The sequence below is a fragment of the Nelusetta ayraudi genome, unplaced genomic scaffold (assembly GCF_046127955.1).
Source record: "Nelusetta ayraudi isolate G7.1 ecotype Tasmania unplaced genomic scaffold, CSIRO-AGI_Nayr_v1 ptg000058l, whole genome shotgun sequence".
Taxonomy (NCBI): Eukaryota; Metazoa; Chordata; class Actinopteri; order Tetraodontiformes; family Monacanthidae; genus Nelusetta; species Nelusetta ayraudi.
Window position 1 is genome coordinate 710696 of NW_027466108.1, and position 21802 is coordinate 732497.

At 48.3% G+C, this 21802-nt stretch overlaps 1 protein-coding gene and 1 long non-coding RNA gene across 2 annotated transcripts; both read left to right on the forward strand.

The window, feature by feature from the left end:
* Positions 1 to 1262: 1262 nt before the first annotated feature.
* On the forward strand, positions 1263 to 3328 carry LOC142897037 (uncharacterized). Its single transcript, XR_012928415.1, has 2 exons — positions 1263 to 1930; positions 2024 to 3328. It is a non-coding gene; the product is annotated as an uncharacterized LOC142897037 (long non-coding RNA).
* A 1901-nt stretch (positions 3329 to 5229) lies between these two features.
* mn1b (meningioma 1b) lies at positions 5230 to 20582 on the forward strand. The gene is made up of 3 exons (XM_076038848.1): positions 5230 to 6147; positions 6267 to 9916; positions 20311 to 20582. The coding sequence occupies exons 2-3, from the start codon at positions 6331 to 6333 to the stop codon at positions 20532 to 20534; spliced, it is 3810 nt and encodes a 1269-aa protein (XP_075894963.1). The 5' UTR covers positions 5230 to 6147; positions 6267 to 6330; the 3' UTR covers positions 20535 to 20582.
* The last annotated feature ends 1220 nt before the right edge of the window (positions 20583 to 21802 follow it).

The window sequence follows — 21802 nt, forward strand, 5'->3', positions numbered from 1 at the left end:
AGTATGTCTGTGGATTCTTAGTCACCAAGTCCTGCAGCTGTCTAGACCTCATCTCATACATTCTGTATTATGCCCCTTTTCGGATCTCAATTTTTAAGATTGACTTTCATGATGAAACTTTGCCTGCCTAATTATAATTAAATGAGACTTCTACCTCTCAAGACGAGCATGTTTAGTCACCTGCGAGGTCTAACCTTCTTGCTTAAAGTGATGTTTTCCACATGAGAACTCAGGGGCTGCATCCTTCGGAGGATGCAACCTATTGGTCAGGAGTGTCAAACTCAAATACACAGTGGGCCAAAATGTAAAACTTTGAGAAAGTCGTGGGCCACATTGACATTTATGGAAGAAATCTTCCTACAGAATTTTTTTCATATGGACAAGTTTGGCTTCAACCTGAATATGGAACAAGCCAAGCTTAATACTAAATAGACAAGAATATACCAGCAGAGAATTCTGGGATTTGTAGTATTAGCGGTACATGTGGTGTATAATACTGGCGGGCCAGCTGTAGTTGTATTACATATTGCCTTTTGGGCCAAATTTGGCCCGCGGGCCAGAGTTTGACATCCATGCTCTAGGTGATCAAAGACTGAGTGCCCTTCATGGACCCGGAGAGCCAGAACCCAGCACTCCTTCATGTGATGAACCAAACCCTCCTTTATGTGATGGTCTGCCGTACGGAAGATGTCCAGTTGCATCATTAATTCTCTCTGCCCTCTCTTCCATAGAAGGAGGACTGCCGTACAATTTGGAATACCAAGTGAGACCTCAAGACGTGAGTCCCTGTCTCTGCATTGTAATTAACTCTGCCTATTGGAAGCATTCTATTTCATTTTTTCTACAGTTTGGGTTTCATTTAAAAAGGTTTGAAATTGAGCAAAACATTTCTTGATAGTTATTGACAGGCTATAGACAAATTCAAGGATTTTCACTCAAGCACTGAACACTATATTTTATTTTTTATTTTTTTTCAAATAGTAGTGTAGACCATGACCAACTCTCTCTTAAAAGTATTAGTTTCCCTTCTATAAAATTGACATCAAATGAGATCAACTTCCCTTTCGCCAAGATATCAGTGACCCCAGCGTTGACGAGACCTCTGCGTGACCTGCGGTCAGAAAAAGTCGTACAATAACAGCGGAATTTGTGCTAAAGAGCAGGAAGAGCAGCCGGTCTGCTGCCTGAGATATCCGCCTTTTTTATTGTTTGTGCAGGAACGGTCACATGGTCCCACAGCAAGGAAACGCAGTCGTGTCTGCCCCCAGAACGAGCAAATAATGCTGTTTCTAAAAGCGTCGACGGGCAGGCTCGCCCACACACCTCCTGTTAAGTGGCAGCTCACGGCAGTCTACAGTAGGCACGCGTCCATGTGTCTCCTTCCCGCCGTCGAGGCAGGGATGCGTCTGGAGCAAGACCCTGCCTTTTAACTAAACAAGGCGGCAGATGAAGAGAAGGAAAGACTCTCAAAAGGGATGTGGGAGACTTGACAGCTAATGCAGAAATGTTGTCAGAAGACGGACGAAGATGTTTGATGCCTAAACGCTGAGAACAACTAGCTTATTGCTCCGTTGGCCTTGCATTGTGTCAGAATGAAGAAAAAAAAAAGACACAAAAAAAAGAAAATTCCTTTTTGGTGCGTCTCTCAACAGGGTGGATCCTCCTCCCACAGCTGCTTGCTCTGCTTGGAGGGTGGCACGGTGCAGCTTAACCGTGTTTGTGTACAGTACTTGGCCTCACCCCCCCCCCGCCCGACGCCAAGCTCTGCCCGGAGGGGTTTCGCCGGTTTTCTCGGACAGGAAGGTTATTTTTGGCCCACGCGGGGTTGGCAGTGATGTCACAAGTGTTTCCTCATCCTCCGGGCCCGGGTCAAGTTTAGACCCAGAGATTCTCCGGAGCTTTTCCTGTTGTTCTGGGAGAGGTGGAAGAGGTGCGGAGCCAACAGACGTGGTGAAGGGTTGGCGGTGGCGGCGGGAGCTCTTCTGTCGCATCCCTCCCCTTTAACACAATGGTGTTTCTCCAGATGACAGATGCTGCTTAACCCAGCCTGACCCAGGCAGTTGTGATGGCCCGGCTGAGTGACAGGCCCATAGAGGACACACTGAGGCTCCGCACCACTCTGCCGCAACAGCACAGGACACCCCCCTAACCACCACCACCACCACCCTCGAGTGGGGAAGGAGCTGTCTCTTCAGGAACGCCCCCCACCAACACCAGCACCAGCAGTAATATGTCTGTCTTAGGAAAAGCTTAACACTATGAATTAGGGGAATGAGAGAACCCACTTCGGCTATCTTGTCCCGTTGAGTGAAATATTGAGACAAATTGAGTGGTAAATCACCGCGGAGGACAAGTGGAATTGTGACAGTGCTTGAAAAGCGCGTAGACTGTCCGTTGTGTCGTGATGTGGCCTCAGCAGCAGCTCTGGGCAGCGTTTATCATCACTCGGGATTCGAGGGGGAAGAGACCGTGCCATCAGTTTGTCATACTTAACATGTCGGGCTCCTTTTGGAGAGGAGACTTGACAGGGCATGCTTGGAACCGGATCACAGGGGAGCCGCTGTTCTGTTGCAAGCAGAACATTGTTTTGATATCTGTTGTGCAGCTGTTACACATTCATTTGTAGAACTTGTAGTTTTACATTTGTGGTTCATTATTATTATTATTATTATTATTATTATTATTATTATTATTATTACAGTTTTGTCTGTGGTTTAAGTATGATAGTGACCATGTGTAAATTGGATTTTGTGAGTCACAGTGTGGGCCACTGTTAAGGGGGGGGGGGGGGGGCATGGACTATTCTATGGGCCCAACAGTCATGCGGCCCCCCAGAGGATACCGTCATTAAAAATGCATGCATAATATACCATGTATGGGGGTTGGTGGGCGTCAAAAACTGATTTTTAGTCATTGGGTCCAAAATTGCCAGCAGCACCCCTGGTCACACTAAAAGTCCACAATGCAGTCAGAAACAGTCCTCTCACAATCTAATTTTGGTAGAGACAAAATGTGGCTCCCTTCCCCCAGCACAGTAACCTCTTCAAATTCATGCATCTTCCTCATGCTGCAATGGACGGGTCACTTATGTTACATCTCTGTTCAAAACTCGAAATCCATCTCTATGCTCTAATCATTTGCAGCTGATCTTCTTGACTTCAATCATTGCAAACTCAAACGCTTACATTCCTTGTGTACGCACGCGCCTGCCCAGCACCCTTCAGTGTCCTGACCCTCTGCCAGCCTCATCCTCCCTGTCACTGCGCTTTCTTGAGAGTTCATCCAGTGTTAGAGGTAAAATAAAACTGTTAACGCCCTCGACCACCAACACCACCCTGAAATAAATATGGTTATTAAATTCCTAATTCATTTTTATTGTAGCAATCCTCATGCCTAGCATGATTATATATATTTTTTACATGTTAAATCTCCATTAAAATTATTTTCATTTGAGGTTAATGCCAGTAATAGTAAAAAATAAATAAAAATCTGTTTTGCTGCACAAAATTAAATGATACATTCATTTAACACTGGACAAAATTCTTCCCAAACGAGGGCAAATTAAGCTACTGTTCCGTTCTGATTTCCCTGTGTATTAAATGTACATTTTATATCAAAATAGATTTTTAAAAAACCGTATATGTAACGTGCACTCTTCCCTAGTTTATAACCACCCCCTTAAGCTTGTTTTTGTGGAGAAACGACCTTTGCTTTTTTGAAAAAAAAAAAAAAGAGAGAAAACGACCGCTAGGGGGCACTGTGTCTGTTTGGTAAAAGCCCTCTTGTGTTTTTTTCCCCACCCCAAAGCTCTCTCTGACACCAAATACTCTAAATGCCTACTGTCTACATCGTCGAGGGGGGAAAGGACAATAAGGTGTTCTCCTTTAGCACAAAAAACATCCTTAATGGTAAAGTGATGCACATTCTTAGTCCACTTGTCTTGGTCCACTTTGGCAAATTTCGAAATACCACTGCAGTTTTAGTGCCTGCGATTACACTCTTCACACGCATAAGAGGTAACCCTTGATCTATTATAAAGTGCATTTTCAGTAGACAACAGTTATAGATGGCTACGGTGCGCTGATTGTGGTCCGAACATTTTGTACAGGAGATCGTGACGTCACAAGTGACCGCTAAAAACACAACGTAATCAAAAAAACAACAACAACCTGATTAACAATTTTAAAAAAAAGTAACCAGAGCATTTGACCTTTTTCGACATAACATAGTGTTTAAATAGTTACATTTGTATTCTCACTTTATAGTATAAAGTGAGAATACAAAAACTAAAGTAGGCCTATGACTCTATACCCATTGACCCCTACCCACATAAAACAAAACAATAAAACAAATAAACTGCCCAAACCGCGACTTTTGAACTTCGGCAAGTAATCTATTATAATTTAGTCTGTATTACACGTTCTCCTTCACAGAGTAGCACACTTAGGGATTGTTATTGACTATCAGAAGTGAACCCAATATCCTCCATATGATTTAATTTACATGATCTTTTAAGGAGGATATTTGGGTTAACGCATAGGAATGCGTTATTTGGCTTTAATTGTTAATATAAAATAGCTGAGTCCCCCCCACCCCCCCAAACCCCAGACCACATTGGTGTGTCACGTTTAAGTCAGTGCCCGCATTAAAACAGGCTTTTAGCTGTGAAACTTGGGTTATTTGTTGTTTCCTCCACACGTTTATATGCTTAATATCCAGATTTTTGGCACGAAAAATCTAAAATCACCTACGTATCTGTCGTTTGATATGGCATTAGCGCTTTCTGTTAAGTTGATCAAATATTTCTGAATTCGTTGTGAAGAGGAACGCTGCAAGCAGTGTGGACAGTTCAATATGCGACTAAAAAAAAAAAACGTTTAGCGCGAAAAAGCAGCAAATTGCGGGATTCCACCGAAATTGGCGTGCGTAATGAAAAGGAGTTGGATCGGCATTCTGCTGTACATTGATCTAAGAAAGATCACTGGGAAGTGGAGGGGGAAACGTCATCGGCCCACTTTAAATCTAGTTGTCGTTTTAATGTGAAAATACGGCACAGTGGCTTTTGGTGAGAACGTCGCGCTTTAAGTGAAAACCTTCTCCAGGATATGAATTACAGATTATCGCACACGTTCTCATTGACTCCGCGGACCACCTTAAAAGCGTTTGTCCCACCCCCGGAGCTCTCGGCGGCTGCGCTGATTGGCTGAGGCCGCAAGCACGGCAGCGTCTGTAGAAATGCAAAACTTGTTGCTGCTTCCCGTGGACGCGTTGATCTCACACGGCGCCAAGCGGCAGAGAGAAGAGTGCGAGTGTGTCTGTGAATCGCTCCCCAGTGCACTCGGACCACACCAGACAAGGCTCGCGACGCCGAGGGACGCGCACACCGTGGAAGCGAGGCGCATCGGAAGGACTCGCGCTTCTCTCCAAGGCGCATGAGCGGCAGATAGTGGAGGATGCTGTCAAGTCGCTCCGTGGTGGCGGAGCGCGGCTAGTGCGCGCGGCGCGGCGCGGCGCAGCGCAACGCGGCTTCGGGTTTACGGTTGCGGCGTCAACGGACACTCCGCTTCTCCGGTGCCTGGTCTTGGAGATCCGTGTCTGTGGACTTTCAGTTCTACCGGACTCTTGGACAGAGAACTGCCGAACAGTTGTCGAGTTAACAGTGGGCAGTGATTATTTGAAGAATTTTTTTTTTCCCCCCTCTCAAAGTCAAAGAGCTAGTATTTTTTTCTTCTAATTGGACTTCTTCCTTTTTTCCAGTATGGGACCTGCACAAAAACGCGCCATGGGACATTTGAAATTGGACTAAAATAAGGGATTTTTGACAGAAATCGACAGAGTTCCTGATCGTTTTCCCCTTAATTGTGCGCTGTGTTTTTAGTTCGTGAGATGTTTTTGTCTTATGCTCTCCACCGAGGAGTGCGAGAGAAAAACTTTGGAATATTTTTGGACGCTCTTGCTGCAACACACCTATTAGTATTTAATTTTTCCCTTTGTTAAACGAACAGAGAACTCACAATTTACGTATACGTACGGAGAACGCATGCACATTTTTGTGCACATTTGGCGACTGTTTGTCCATTGTCGCATGCTGCTTCCGTGGAAAAGTTGAAAAGCAACAATTTGGACAGATCACTGAGAATTTAAAAGGTAAGTTTTATTTACACCTTTATGTTGATACTATTTAACATACAAGAGGCATGTGAACAAATGTTTTTAAGTGTTTGTAATGATTTTTTTTTCTATTTCTTTTTTTGGGGGGAGGACAGACAGAAAGACAGTGTGCTGATGCCTGACAAACTGGTCGTCATGTGGGACTGATTGCAGAGGAGTATGTTTGGGCTGGAGCAGTTTGGTTCTCAGATTAATAGCAGAAACCCTGGCCAGTCAGAGAGAAACATAAACCAACCAAGACTCAACATGGGCTCTCATTATAAAGGCCCAGGTTTTCACGCTGGAGGCCCGCCGGGAGCCGTGGAACCCAGCATGGCCCCACTGAGCGAGCCGCAAATGCTCGGCCTCAACATGAACATGAACGGGGAGCAGTACGGGGGCTTTCACCCGCGGGGCCATTCGGACATGCATGCAGGCAGTGGACTTCAGCAGCAACAGCAGCAGCAGCAACAAGGACCCATGCATGGATTTTTTAACAACCAACAACCTCATCAAGGACACCCTCATGGTCATCAACCTCACCCCCACCAATCTCACCCCCATTTTGGTGGGAATTTCGGGGGCCCGGAGCCAGGCTCATCATGCCTGCACGGCGGCAGGTTAATGGGCTACAACAACAATGGCATGGCACCGCAGCAGGGCTTCGGAGAAGGATTTGATCCTCTCGCAGAGGGACAGGCAGGGGATGGTTTTCCCCAGCAGCAGCAGCAGCAACAGCAGCAGCAGCAGCCACCGCCACCGCAACAGAGACCCAGTAACATGCCTGACTTTCAACATCACGGGCCTCCCAGTGGCAGCCACGCTGTCCCTGCCCCCTGCCTCCCCCTGGACCAGTCACCTAATAGAGCAGCATCCTTCCATGGTCTCCCCTCCTCCTCCTCCTCTTCGTCTGAGTCTCACGGCCTCGAGCCAAGGCGGATGCCCAACCAGGGAGCCGTTGAAGGATTAGAGTATAACTTCCCGAGTGAGCCTCCATCTGGACATTTTGATGTACATGTATTCTCTCCATCCGAATCAGATTCTCATTTACCCCATTTTGGTCCAGGAAGGCCAGTTCCTGGTGGAAATTTCCCTGGGAATCCTGGAATGCAACGGACACCAGGTATGCAGGGCATGTCCAAGGGACACCAGGCACCGCCGCAGCCCCAGCAGCCCCAGCAGCCCCAGCAGCCTCAGCACGGGGTGTTTTTTGAACGCTTTGGAAATGGCCGGAAGGTGCCCGTGGGAATAGAGCCTGGGGTCAGCGCAAGGCATCCTCTCATGCAGCAGCAACAACAGCCTGGTTTGATAGCCAGGCAGAACTCATGCCCCCCTGGCCTGCCCAGACCCCCTCAGGCTGAGCCGGGCTCCACTAACCCTAACATTCTGGATGGAGGGGTCATGATGCCTGGCCAACACAACCAGTTTGAATATCCCATTCACAGACTGGAAAATAGGGGTCTGCACCCCTATGGGGACCCCATGTTTAATATGCAACAGCCAGCTCCCCCTCCCTCCCAACAACCCCCGAACCAGAGGCTGCAACACTTTGACTCTCCTTATATGAACATGGCAAAAAGGCCTCGATTTGACTTCCCACATGCTCAGGGTGGTGAGGGCTGGTGCGGTGCCATGGATAATCACCTCTCACCCTCAGCTTACCCCGGCATACCTGGAGACTTCACCCCACCTGTGAACGAGGGCTTTCCACCAGGTCCCCTCCAGCATCCCGGGCCAGAGCAGCAGTCTCTGCAGCAGCGGCAGAATGCAGCAATGATGATCAAGCAGATGGCCTCTCGCAACCAGCAGCAGAGGATGAGACAGCCCAGTCTGCAACAGCTGGGTCACCACGGTGACGTGCCTCCTGGCCCCATGGCTCACGGAGGCCCCGGTGGGAACATGCCTCAGCCCAGTTTCGACAGAGAGAATGGTGGCAGGATGCCCAGTATGGAAGGGCAAAATCCGCATGTATCTCAGGAGAACTCCTGGTTTCAAGGGTCCCACCCGCCAGGGGAAATGATGTCACGCCGCATGGGTGGAGCGGGTAATGAATCGGGGCCCCATGATATGGGGCTCCAGCAAAACGGCGCTGGGATGATGTTTAGGCCTGGCATGGGCATGCAAGAGCCCATGAGAATACCAGGAGATGGACATGTGCCGGCTCTCCACTCTCCGGGAATGCACTCACAATTTGGAGGAAACATGGGCAACCTCTCCCAAATGCAGTCTCCAGGAGCAGGAGCGGGCCATCCAAACGCACCAGCAGAGAGGCGCCCGGCGGACTTCCCTGCACCTTCAATCGGACCACAGCCTACATTTCCTTATGGCGGTGCAAACCGTCAGGGGCAAGCCCACAATGCTCCCCAAGGGGTGAGCACCTCACCAGGGAACTACCCTCCTCAGTCTGAGTTCCCCCCAGGCCAGCGGTCGTCTGTTAGTAAGCTTGGAGCCCTGTCCCTCGGGAACTTCAGCAAAAGTAGCGCTAAAGACAGTGTTTTTGGCCAGAGCTGCCTTGCGGCCCTCTCCACGGCCTGCCAGAATATGATCGCTAGCCTAGGGGCCCCCAATCTTAACGTAACGTTCAACAAGAAGAACCAAAATGAGGGCAAGCGAAAACTGAGTCAGACAGAGCAGGACATTAATAGCAGCACATCTAATGGGACTGGCAGTGCTGGTCCTGAATATTTTCAGAGCAGCACTTCCCAGAACAACCAGATGCCTGGCACCGGGAATAGCAACTCTAAGCCTGCGAGTCAAAACCAGACGGTGCAGGGGGAAGCCAGTGCCCTCTCCCCAAATTACAACATGGACGCTACCCCGTGCAGTGAGGGGAAGGCAACAACAGGGAGTGGGAGAGGGAGAGGGAGGAGAAAAAGAGACAGTGGACATGTGAGCCCTGGAATTTTTTTTTCCTCTGACAATGGCAACCCTGTTGTAAGTCCAGGCCAGCAGACCCCCTCGGCTGGCGTTGGGGAGAGGGGTGGGGGCACGCCCCATGAAAAACACCTCCAATCGCCCTCATGGGGGAAAGGAGGTGACCTTATGTTGGGGGACCAGGCCGACCTGATGTCTTCTTTGGACAGTGGCATTCAGAGCGTCGCAAAGTCTGACGGTAGTTCACCTCGAGTTGACTTTCCCGACGATGTCAGCACCAACTACGGCAACGAGGACGAGGTGTCCTCCAGCTCAGACACAGGAGGGGTCACGGCCGCAAAGCCCAATCGCAGCCCCATGCTCTCCGGTTCCCCCAAAATGCAGAGGAACGAGCATGGCTTGTTAAATGGACAGAAGCCCTTAGGCATGGGCATTAACAATCACTCTACCTCGACATCAGACAGCTACGGACTGAACGCCGGGGGCGGCACAGGAGGCAGTGGGGTGAGCCACCCGGGCACTCCCGGCATGGAGCAGGTACGCACCCCGTCCAGCACCTCTGGCCAGGAAGAAGTCCATCCTTTGGAAATTCTTCAGGCCCAGATCCAGCTTCAGCGGCAGCAGTTCAGTATCTCTGAAGACCAGCCTCTGGCCATTAAGAATGGCAAGAAGAATAGTGACTGTCCCTCACAGAACGGAGACAATGAGCTGGCGAGCTGCAGCCCGGATGCTGGGAAGAGCTCAATGGGCACTATTGACCTTGACACCCTAATGGCAGAGCAGCACGCCACCTGGTACGTGCCCGGTGACAAGGCCATGATGGACGGGTCAGAGGATGACAAGGCCATGGGACCATGGGAGAAAAATAAGAGCCAAAACAGCAGCAAAGACGGTAAATGAAACTCTTTTTTATTTATGATTCATTATTAAGATTTTCTCATACTGTTTTTTTCTATTCTCACACCCTCCTTGTGCTTCCCTTAAATATGCAAAATTAGTTCATCAGAATTTCTTAACGATGTTTAGATTCAGCATTTGTCTCCCATGTCGTTAAAAACCAAACAGCTTGAATAAAAGCAGACTTCTATAATATGTTGAGCGGCCGCCGGCGCTTAACCGGGGTCTTTAAAATTTAGATATATAATCTATTAGAACACGTAAGAGTTAATTGTCGTTCCGTGTAGGTCCTTTAAAAAAAAAAAAAAAAAAAAAAAATAGGGCGTAGCGCTTTGTTTTGGGTTATTTCTCTTGTAAAGTCGCCTCCGTGTCGAGGCATGTGTGCAGCTTTCGTCAGGACGGAACTGTTGTGCAGAGCCTAGTGAACTAAGTAAACCTCACACTTTGTCTGCGGCATATGTTTATATCGTTCTTCATTTCAGAGGCACTTCAAAAGAACATCTTAAGAAAAGTAAACATTTCCTGCGGTTCTTTATCTCGGTTTCAGGGTGAACAACTACATTGAGAAGATTAATAGGTTTTTGAGGATATGCTTTAGCGCAGCGGGGTTTCCCATCACCCTACGTGTTTGTTTATGTTATTATCCCGGGATAATACGTGAAAGTGGATTGATTTTTAGATTGGCATGAAAGGATTTTTGGAGGAGGATAGATCACGTGGAAATTAGTGCGGCAGTCCCTTTATAAATATATATATTTTTTTAGCAGTGTAGAAATTCCGGTTAACGTGTATTCAAAGACGTTTATTACCACCAGCTGCTCATTATTTGCATTTGTAAAAATAACTGCAAAGAAATACAGAATAAACCCACCTTCAAAACCAAATGTAGCTCATAAGAAAAAAGGAAAGAAGAAAAAAAACAAAACAAACAACGAACGCGTTCATGGTTTCAATTAGAGTGATCTGTTTCTTATGCGTTTTAATTGTCACCCCCTCTTTAATACAAAACGTATTTTCAATGAAGTAATTTACACTGTTCAAATGTGAATTAATTTTCATTAAATTATATAATAATAATAATAATAATAATAATAATAATGATAATAATAATAATGATAATAATAATAATAATAATAATAATAATAATAATAATATAAATATTGCTCGCTAAATGTGACGGCATCTGTTCCGGATTTTTCTAAGCCGATACGGAAAACCAAATGTGCAAATGAATATGCGTATTAATTCCAATTTTCGGCAAGTCGTTAAGCCTTTATTAGTTTTCCTTCCTGTCCGCTTATTTTGGTCTTTTCGTCAATTGCGAAGTTTATCGTTGCGTTTTACAATTACTGACATAAATCCCGTGGACTTCCGCCGTTGTCACATTATTTAAAAATCCATCATGCCGGCGTTAATTTAAGGCCTGGACGTGCAGGCCTGTAATAAAACGATGTGGACGTCGCGCGCAGCGCCCGCAGCGCGTCTCCAGCGCCTCTTTGTTCTGGGGAGCGCGGCTGCAGAGAGGGGCGGGGGCGCGCCGAGCCCGGACTCCAGGCGCATTGTTTATATGAGACTGAGCACAGGGTGTCGGGCACTAACACATGCCATTACTCCGGAGGAACACTGTGACTTACCGTTTCGACTGATGTAGCCTCGTGGGCTAACGTCATCAATAGAGGAAACGGCACGCGGGGTGCAAACTAACCAGAGGAATCAGAACGGGTGTATGTGTTTGTCTCCCCTCCTAATTAGTTTCTAGACCCACATGCTGAATTAATAAACAAATGACATGAATGGATGGCCAGTGCTGTCTACAGATGCATTTGTGAGGTTGATTGATTTCTTATCTTTATTTTTTCTTTTCTTTTCTTTTTTTTGAGTGGAAAAACTGACAAGATGTCAGCAAGTTGTTGCACTCAGTGGCCATTTGTTTCAACATTTTTGGTAACCATTCCAAAGCAGAAGGGTGTAATTTCTTTTAATCTCCTCTCTCCTCCTTCCTCCCCTCTCTTCTCCCCTTCGCTCCTCTCTCCTTCTGCCCTCCCTGCATGGGCGCGAGGCATGCAGCTCAGGAGCGATCGATAGCTAGTTAGCACAAATCACGGCTCCTGACAGTTTCTCATTTGAGTGCTTCAGACAGCAGAGATGAAAAAAAGGGCGGAGGTGTATTTGCGCGGGGAGGGGGGGGGGGGAGAGAGATTTTGAGATTCAATCTGATGCTTAGGCTACACAGAATGGAGCAAAAATAACATACTAATTTAAGATAAGTAATAGCCGGCGGTGTTGGTTCCACGGGAGCTAACATCCCGCAGGATTCTTCACACGACAGAATGTCTTTTATACACCTCCACCAATTATTTTTCCTATATAATCAGATGTGGAGTTATTAATCCAGTGCCACTAACTTCGAGCAAATTACACTGTGTCCCAAGTCAGCTAGTAAGATGGTACACAAAAATGTTAAAATTGATTAATTTATTTGTTCATTGATTTACACAGCAAAATTATTCAATATAAAAAAAACAAATAGCAACCAAGACCGTAAACGCAAATTCAGATTGACATACTTGTGTCTATTTTTCATGACGTCTTGTGCTTTTGGTAATTCTCACTTATTAATTAGTGGACAAATTGCTTCAAGATTGAAACCAAGGCTGTGTGTCTGTGCCCTGTGATTCAATAGCATAAGAGACAATGAGGGAAAAAGAAAAGAAAAAAAAAAACGAACATTCCGGTTGCTTCTATACGCGTTGAAGTGGCGTGAAACTCCAGCGAGATGATTATTTTTTTGTTACTCCAGGTGTTTGTTTGAGCCCCGCAGCCACACGTTTGAGCGAGACACCGTGAGGCGACTTCACATTTGTCTTCTGCTAACTTCCTCTAAATGTTTGGATGTGCAGACATGTTGCCAATAAAACTTCCTTTGGCGCTTATTTGTCCAGACGTTGTCCTCTCAGAGCCAGTGTGTTCTCCGCCACTTTGCTCTCTCTCTGCGCTCCCGCCGTGTCTGTTAAAAGTGATGCGCACTGTAGTAATGGTCCCCTTTGGGTCCCATATTTGGCCTTCAGTCTCTGTGACAGCATCAAGTTTTTTTTTTTCCTTTTTTTTTTTTTTTTGCTGTGAGCTTTTATACAACCTGCAGATTCTTGTGTGCCTCCGAGGTAAAGAGCAGCGGTGCACAAGCAGCCCTCCTTGTATGGTGTCAGTTGGTGCTATTTCCCCTTTATTTTAGTTAAGAGGAGAAAAAAAATAAGTCTTTGACACTCTTCCTCTTCCTTTCTCCTTTCTCTCTATATCTTTAACAGAAGCTGGCCGTTCATTTGGGAACTCGTGCGTACGCTTGATAACAGGCGGCCAGCAGGCGTAGGAAGTGATTCGGTTATTTTTATTTTGACTTTTCACTGTTTTTTTTTGGTGGCTATCAGCGGCGTTCAAACACTTCAAAGTTGACCCCCTGCAACAGCTTCCCTCTCCGCTCTCACTAATCAGACCATAAACAGCTCCCAAAATGATCAAATCTCCTTTTGCTCCGACTCTGACAGGTTTTGAAAAGCCGTAACTTGCATCTTATCGCAACTTCTAGAAAGCACTTAAATCCGCAGAAAGAAGCCGCATTGATATTCCGCGGCGGAGAGCAGTCCTGTGAGACTACCCTGCCTTTGACATTTCAGCGCGACAACAACCCCCCCCCCCACCCCCACGCCACCCCCCTCCAAATCACACCCATAATTTCTATTTTCCTTTTTCTAAAAAAAGAAGGAAGTGATTGGCACATGCTTGAATGTAGAAAAAAAAATCAAACAGCTCGCGGCAGTCCATGTTCTTTACCTGTCATTACAAGGTGTTTCATATCGACTTTTTCAACAACACACATCCAGCAAGCCTCCTGCGCGCTTTTGTGCTGCAGTAATGATAATCATTATGATAATAATAGCAATTAGCCTCGGTAATATTGTTTCTAAAAGTCACAATTCATCCTCGGGCGACTTCTGTGAGTTGACTTGGTTGTTGACAGGTTCATAAGCGTTGCAAAAAAGCCTTTTTGTATCTGTAGTGGTGATTTCTTTATAAAGCATAAACACACAATGGTACAGCGACAGAGCAGAGCCGCGCTAAAGACAGAAACCAAAGTAAAAACATTATTTTTTTATTGTCATTGCATCATGATTTAGTGCTATTTTTGCTTGTGACTTAATGCAGGAGCGTGTGTGTGTGTGTGTGTGTGTGTGTGTGTGTGTGTGTGTGTGTGTGTGTGTGTGTGTGTGTGTGTGTGTGTGTGTGTGTGTGTGTGTGTGGGCAGGTCTGCAGACGCTGCTGCTTGATAGTGTGGATTTGTCAGCTGTAGACATAAAGTTTGATTTATTTGGACTGCGTGTCAGGCTCACAGCCTCAGCACCCTGATCTCAGGTGTCTCGCTCGGTGGAGCGCGCTCACATACCTCTGACGTGTTGGAAGAAAAATTAAGAGCATTTACTCGCCGGGTAATTAGTGCAAGGGCTTAGTGGGAAAAAAAAAATGTATATCATGCATTTTAAGTTAGCGTGTATGTGCATTCTTGTTTTTTTTACATGTTCCGTATGTGTGCCATCGTGCACGTCCGTTTTTGCGCCTGTGTCAGTCAAAGGAAGCCTTTTTTTCTTTTCTAAAGAAGCGTGTTTGTCACTGATGAAGAGAGGAAAAGATGAACAAAGGTGTCACGGGCCTTTTGCTTCGCTGGATTTCCAACCCGGTGAAAATAGCTGCTCATCCGGTGTTTTGTTTTCCCCGGGGAAGGCTGCTGGAATAAAATAAAACTTGTCCCAGCATGCGGTAAACGCTCTCCTCGGATGCGACGGAAGGCTGACTCCTCCGCGAGACAGAATGCAGAATGCGAGCCGCTCTCGAACCTTTCCATCGTCTTGTGTGTGACGCGCCTGCCGAGCGAATGTCCGCGCTCTCGCCGAGTGGCTGCCGCCGTGAGAGAGCGAAGGAAAAAAATAGGAGAAAGGCAGCGGTTTGATAAGATGCTCCTGAAAGGTGTCCTTGGTTCAGGTTTGCCTCTGATACAAGTGTAGTTTTTATTGTTTTGTTTTTCTTTCAAGGTGTGTGTGTGTGTGTGCGTGTGTGTGTGTGTGAAAGTGGTTTTTGGTTTTTCAGAGGCGTCGATCCTGTCGCGCTGCCAGCAGCAGTTATGTTAATAGCCGTACAGCTAGTCTTCGGGCGCCTTTAATTTGTATTGAGGTAATGACAAATGAGTTATGACACCGGAGCAGCTCTTCCTGGGAGACAGGAGTCGAGACTGATGGAGTAAAGGAGAAAGTAAGAGAGGCTCTTTTTTTTTCTCTCTCTCTCTCTCTCCCCTCCCTCCCTCCTTCTCCTTCTCCTTCTCCTCTGCTGAACATCTGTAGTTTCGCTCAGGAGGTGAGAGTTTGAGCAAGCAGCGAGGCTTTTCTGCATCTGAAGTGGGAGGGAAAATAATTCATTTACCTTGAAATGTTTCTCGTGTTGGTTCCTCCGTGTGCAGATATTAATATATTTACATACATATTTCCTTTCTCATCTGACCTGTTAGCGCAACAAAAAATCAGTCTGAATTACCGTCTTAATTCTAAGTGATCTGCTGGCGATTGTAGCAATTTTTTCCCCCCTACAAATTTCAGCAACAGACGCCGTTATTTCAATACCGACAAAAGGCCTCAACCTGCAGGAGCGTTTAATTAAAACCCTGCCACTGTTTTCAAGTGCACTCAACCTTTTTTTTTTTCAAAAAAGGGAGAGGTGGTGTTGTCGGGGGGAAAAAATAGTGGGAAGCGAGCGTGGAGTGGCGAGCTGATACAAAATAGAGACGGTGAAATAGATCAATATGTCAGCGACTTGGATGACATGCTGGACAGGTCCTGGACATGCTGGTGAGTTATGAAGGAGGCTCTAAATCACTTCCCATGTTCTGATTTGTGTCTGGTTTCCTAAGCACCTCTTGTGGCCAGAGGGGGAGGTGTGGTGTGCGTGCGTGCGTGCGTGCGTGCGTGCGTGCGTACATACGTACAAGCGTGAGGGGATGGGATGTGTTGCTGGAGAAAAGGTAACGAATGCCGGGGGCGATGCCTGCCTGGGCAAGTTTCTCTCTCTCTCTCTCTCTCTCTCTCTCTCTCTCTCCCCCCCCCCCCCCCTTTATGTTGCAGGCCGGAGAACAGAGAGGAAATTCAAACCAAAATAACCCCTTTGCCCTTGCCTGAGAAATGTGCACCCCCCCCCCCTCCCACTGCCCCCCCTCACACACACACACACACACACACACACACACACACACACACACACACACACACACACACCAGCCCACCCCTCCACCTTCCCTCTGCTCCCTGCTCGGAGGGAAAGGTCACATGACGGGGAGCCTCACAGGCCGTCTTTTGGAGTCATGCAGGAAACTTGGGAACACAGCGCCCCCTGTCCCTCCCCCACCATCACCACCCTTATATGACGTGTTGCACCAGCGGTGTGACACCAACCTGTGTGTCCCAAGCTCGAGCACTCCCCGTATTCGAGCTGAAAAAACGTTCCGATCCTCCGTTCGGAATGAGGTCTTTTTCGCCCCTCCTCCTCCTCCCCCCCTCCCTGAATCTGACTTCTTCTCTGACACTTGTGTGTGAGTGCGGGGGGGGTGTTTTTGCGCTGACAAAGGCCGACTCCTCACACCAGGCCACCGCGCTAGTTGTTATGCTAAAGGAATCTGACCTGATGTCACACACTGTCATAGGAGCCGCAGGCCTTTGGGTGTTTTTGTCAGGCCGGCCGAGCGCTCTGATTGGGCCGGTTTGTGTTCGGGGAGGGACGGGGTCGCGGCCTCGGGAGCTGGGGGTCAAAGGTGAAGTGTCGTCATGGAAGTGCAGAGCTCGGGACAGAGGAGAGGGCCCTGCCGCGCGGGATTGTGGGTCCTGGGAAATCAATGTGACGGCTCCGAGCACCAGAAGGGAGCTCCCCCCCCCCCCCCCCCCACCGTCGAAAAATCTGTTTTCGCTTCGCCCCAGCGTCTCTCCGTCGCTCACTTAACAAAACTGTCCGCGACGGCTGCGTCAACATCGAAAGGTTAGCGTCGTCATTATTTAACCGTGTCTACCGCTTTTGTGTTAATTGAAAAAAAAATAACAGTTACCGGAAAAGAGTCTCCGAGCAGCCGTTGTTTACCTTCAGAGTGCGTCGGGTTTTGTGCGCGCGCTGAGCGACACGTAAACCCGTGTCAGGCCGTCAGCTCGCAGACACATTGGTGTCACCCAGACGAGCCGAGCCGAGCCGAGCCGCGTGCGCGCGACGCTCCGAGCGGCGCCCGTCTCCGTAAATCGTCTCCGGCTGCGACGGCGAGACGCCTCCGAAACGCCGCAGCGTGTGTGTGTGTGTGTGTGTGTGTGTGTGTGTGTGTGTGTGTGTGTGTGCGCGCGTGTATTTGAGCATCATCAGGCACTAAATAACAAAGCGTGCGGGCACTCGAGGGGCGAGAGATGCGGCAAAATAAATGTATCGCATTAAATTCCCTATTTACTTAACACGCCGCGGCGGTAATCTTTCCCCGGCCTGTAATATGGTTAAAGGATATTTAGCTGTTGTGTTTTGCGTCTCCGCGCCGCCGCTGTTGCCTCTTTATTAGGCGGTTCGCCCCCTTACCCCACCCCCGCCTTCCCTCGTTTGATGCTAAGCACTTGCTCCCCCCCCCCCCCCCCCCCCCCCTCAGATGAATAGGCTATTATTGAGATTTCACACTGGATATGAATTTCCACGTTAGTCAATGGAACAGCCGGAACGGGCCGGATGCCGTAACAAGGGCTTGTAAGGCGTGTGTACGTTATATAACGTAGATAGATTTTTTTTTTTTTTTTTTTTTCCCCGGCTGGTGAAATGTCATGGCGATTGTGCGATGTGGGATTTCACACCTCCTTCCCTGCGCGCCAACAAAAAGTGCACCGCGGATAATGCCGACGATTTAGGTGCTGCTGCGTTTGATATATATATATTATTTTTTTCCCAGGATGAATTGGATCCTTTTTTTTTTTTTTGAATCCCCTCCACCCCACACACACACACACACACACACACACACACACACACACACTACCCCCCTGGCTCCGCCACGGTAAAGACCTTCGCTGTTAAAAGCGCGCCTTATTTTACAAGTTGTCGATTTTGCACGCACAAGTAATTTGTAACAAATAGGAGACTGACTGAAAAAAATACACACACACACACACACACACACACACACAGCTTTTTTGGCTGCATTTGAAATCTTTAAGCATACATCATGATCGTAATTTTATTTCATTTTTCGCATCATTGTCCCTGTGTTGGCTCATCCAGCTGGGCTTCGGTGTCTGTGTGCGCGCGTGTGTGTGTCTGTGCGCGCCTGTGAAGCAGCAGCTGACGGCTGGTGTGGGCACGGCAGCGGTTGGCGTGTTGTGTGTTTTCTGGCCGTGTGTGTTGTCAGTTCACTGCGTGTCAGCGGCGAGCCGGGGGAACGCTTGGCTGCCTATTCAGGCCGGCGCGGACCCCGCTGTGCCCAGCTAGCATGAGCTGCCGGCGGGCGCTGGAGGGCACGGCGGCTCCGGCGGAGGGAGCGCGAGTGGGGGTAGGGGGTGGGGTTTGGGAGGGGGGAGGCGGGGGTTGAGCCGAGCCGCCACGCTGAGGTGTATGACTGGACCCTCTGGCCAGTGTTGGATCTTGTCACCGCCGCCACCAACACGGCTGTAAATCCTCTGTCCTCGCCTACCCCCGACCAACCCCCCACTCTTTATGCACGCACACACACACACACACACACACACACACACACACACACACACACGCGCGCGCACTCAGCACCTACTTACACCGTGTCTCTAGCACTTTGGAGGGAGATGGAGAAATTCAGAGAGACAGGCAGCCAGAGAGACAAAAAAGAAAAAAAAAAACCCAAAGCAGGAACAACGGGAGGCTTGGCTGCCTGACCTTTCCTCAAATCCCCCACTTTTCCATTCCACTGGTCGCGGCCCAGACAGGCTGGGGGGCAAGGCTGCCTGCCTGCCTGCCTGCCTGCCTGCCTGCCTCTCATACTTGGTCCTAGCTGCCCGTTCTGGCCAAGGCGTCCTCCTCCTCCTCCTCCTCCTCCTCCTCCCCCTCCTGCTCCTCCTCCTCCTCCCCCTCCCTCCAGCACTGTGTCACAGCCGCCTCATGGGGGGAGGGGGGACACGGCTGTGAGAGGATCAGGTGTTAAAAAAACAAAAAACAACTAACCCCGGTAAAACAGCAAAGCCAAACCAGATAGCAGCCATTTAAGCAGCAGAAAGAGGCTGAGCTAGAAGGGAGGTGGGGAGGCTGTGATAGCGGATGTGCGTTCGCGGCGCTCCTCTTCTCTTCTGAAGTGAAGCTGCAGACGAGTTGTTGTGATCTGTGACTGCGTTGCCAAGCACAGTCCCCCCCCCCCCTCAGGTTGTCGGAGCCGCTCCCCGCCCACCTCTGCGCTCGGTGCCGAGGAGAGAAGTCTTGTTCCGATGTTCCGACTCGGAACATCTTCGCACATTTTCCTTCATTTAGCTTTGGGCTTCCTTGGAGGCCAAAAAGCCCAAGCCCACAACCCCCCCGTGCTCGTATAGCCGCACCTGTCTTTCTCCAGGTCCACTTCATTTCTCTCCGAAACTGTGACGTGTGTGAATAGCGTGTGACTGAGTGTGACCCGCAGTGAGTCATCGAGCCGGCCACTCCCTGTCCCAGTTCACCGTCTTCCCCGACTGACTTCTGTCTCCGCTCCGCATGCAGAGTCAACATAAGATCGGCGTCCCCGTTTTTTTTTTCCTCCTGCACGATCCGTCATAAACCTGCGTATGGATTTTGCTGCGCCGTTTAATATGAGGCTTCACACCTTGGTGACACAAGGGTCGATACTGTGGCACGGTCATTATACCAGTAAATTGGGTCAAACAGGTTAAAGGCCAGTATTCTCCGCGCCCTCTGACCTCCTGACCCGAGGTCACGCCGGAGCACCCAGATTTTGCACGCCTGGCTGGGAGCAAGTGAATGGCCGTGTGTGTGTGTGTGTGTGTGTGTGTGTGTGTGTGTGTGTGTGTGTGTGTGTGTGTGTGTGTGTGGTGTGTGTGTGTGTGTGTGTTTTCACTGGTGCTCATCAGCCGCGAGGAGGAGTGTGAGGAGACTGCTCACAACAGCCTCCGTATCGGGTCACTGGAAGTCGGGGTGGTGGGTGGGGGGGGTGTTGAAATGCTTTCGCAGTGCAGATTTAGAGTGGGATGTGACAAAATGACACTGGTTTGATTAAAACGCTGTGTTTTCAATCTCTTCCTTGCACTTTTTTTTTTACTACTTTTTTTTTTTTACAGTCTTGACTAAGATTTTTTTTTCTCTCTCTCTCTCTCTTTTTCTTTCTCTCAGAATCAGAGCTGTCTCAGAGTAAGGCCGGAGCCGGGGGTCCCGGGGCCGGAGGAGGCGGCGGAGGCGGCGGCAGCGGCGGAGGCAACCACCTGCAGTGCCTGTCGGTCCACTGCACGGACGAGCTGGGGGACAGCAAGGGCCGAGGGGCGCCCGTCTCGTCGTGGCGCTCGCTGCACTCCGACATCTCCAACCGATTCGGAACTTTTGTGGCAGCGCTGACTTGAAATGGACAAAAAGAAAGGAGCCCGTTTTGGGGTTGTGGGGGAGGAGGGGGGCGGGGAGGGAGAAGGGTGTAGGGGGCGGGCGGGGGAGGCAGGGGGGCGGGGGAACTAAAAGGAGTTTTGATATTAAGAGGGACAAATAAAGAGGACGACGGCGATAAACAGGCGCCGACGAGCAGCTTCAGCCTGTTCAGGGACGGAGAGACTTTTACACGCATAAATGCAAACACACACACACGCACACGCACACACACACACACCCACACTAACACGCACACACACACACACACACACGCCCACACACATGCAAATACCCTCTTATTTTTTTGTTTTCTTTCCTCTGACACATGCAGTCACACTTTAGGACCTTTCTCACATCACTGCTGGACAAACAGAGCGTGGGCTTCCTCTCAGAAAAAAAAAAAAAGCCCACGTCTGGAAAACCTCAAATCCGTATTTTCCCGTTTGTTTTATTTTCTTTGTGGAAGAAAAATAAAAGAAATGTCAAAGGAAAGTAAAGTAAAGAGAGAAAAAAAAAAAACGAGAACAAAAAAAGGCAAAAAGAAGAGATTCTCTGTTGTCATTGGCTTTGATTGTATACCAGTGTTGAGTTCCAACTATCCCAGTATTCCCAAAATGTAGACAAAATGGATGCTTCCCTCTCCCCACCTGAACACCCGAGTGGAGAGAAATGGGAAAGAAGGGTGATCATGCATGAATGTAAGTAAACAATTTATTTGTTAACTTCTGCTCGTTTGTCCAAGAGAATTTTGACCTTCATTGCCCCCCACCGGACATTTAGAACTTGTTGTGCTCCTCTCGCCTTTTTGTTCGTGGCGAGAGCCCTCCTCCGAGGAGCCGAAAACACTTGTATACTGATAAGCCAATGGAAACCGAAGACGGAGGTGAAGGGATTGTTTATTTGAGGGATTTGAGGAAAAAAAAAAATACTATTGGTATTGCACATGTATAATAAGAGAAAAATTTGCTGTGTGTTAGGCAATCTTGTAATCTTTAAATAAAGCTTCTGTTGAATTTGAATTTCAGAAACATAGATGGAGGACTGTGACGGCAATTTACAAAACTGATTTTTCTTTTGGTTTTCTTTTTTTAATAATATGTAAAGTGCAGTCGTCTGTTTTCCTGCATATTGTATATATCTGTATATGTTTTATTGAGTAACTAAATAACAATAAATATGACGTTAAAGGTGAACTTCCTGCGCCTGGGCCGTTCGTTTTTTTCCCCCTCCTAAAACTCTAAACTCGTCG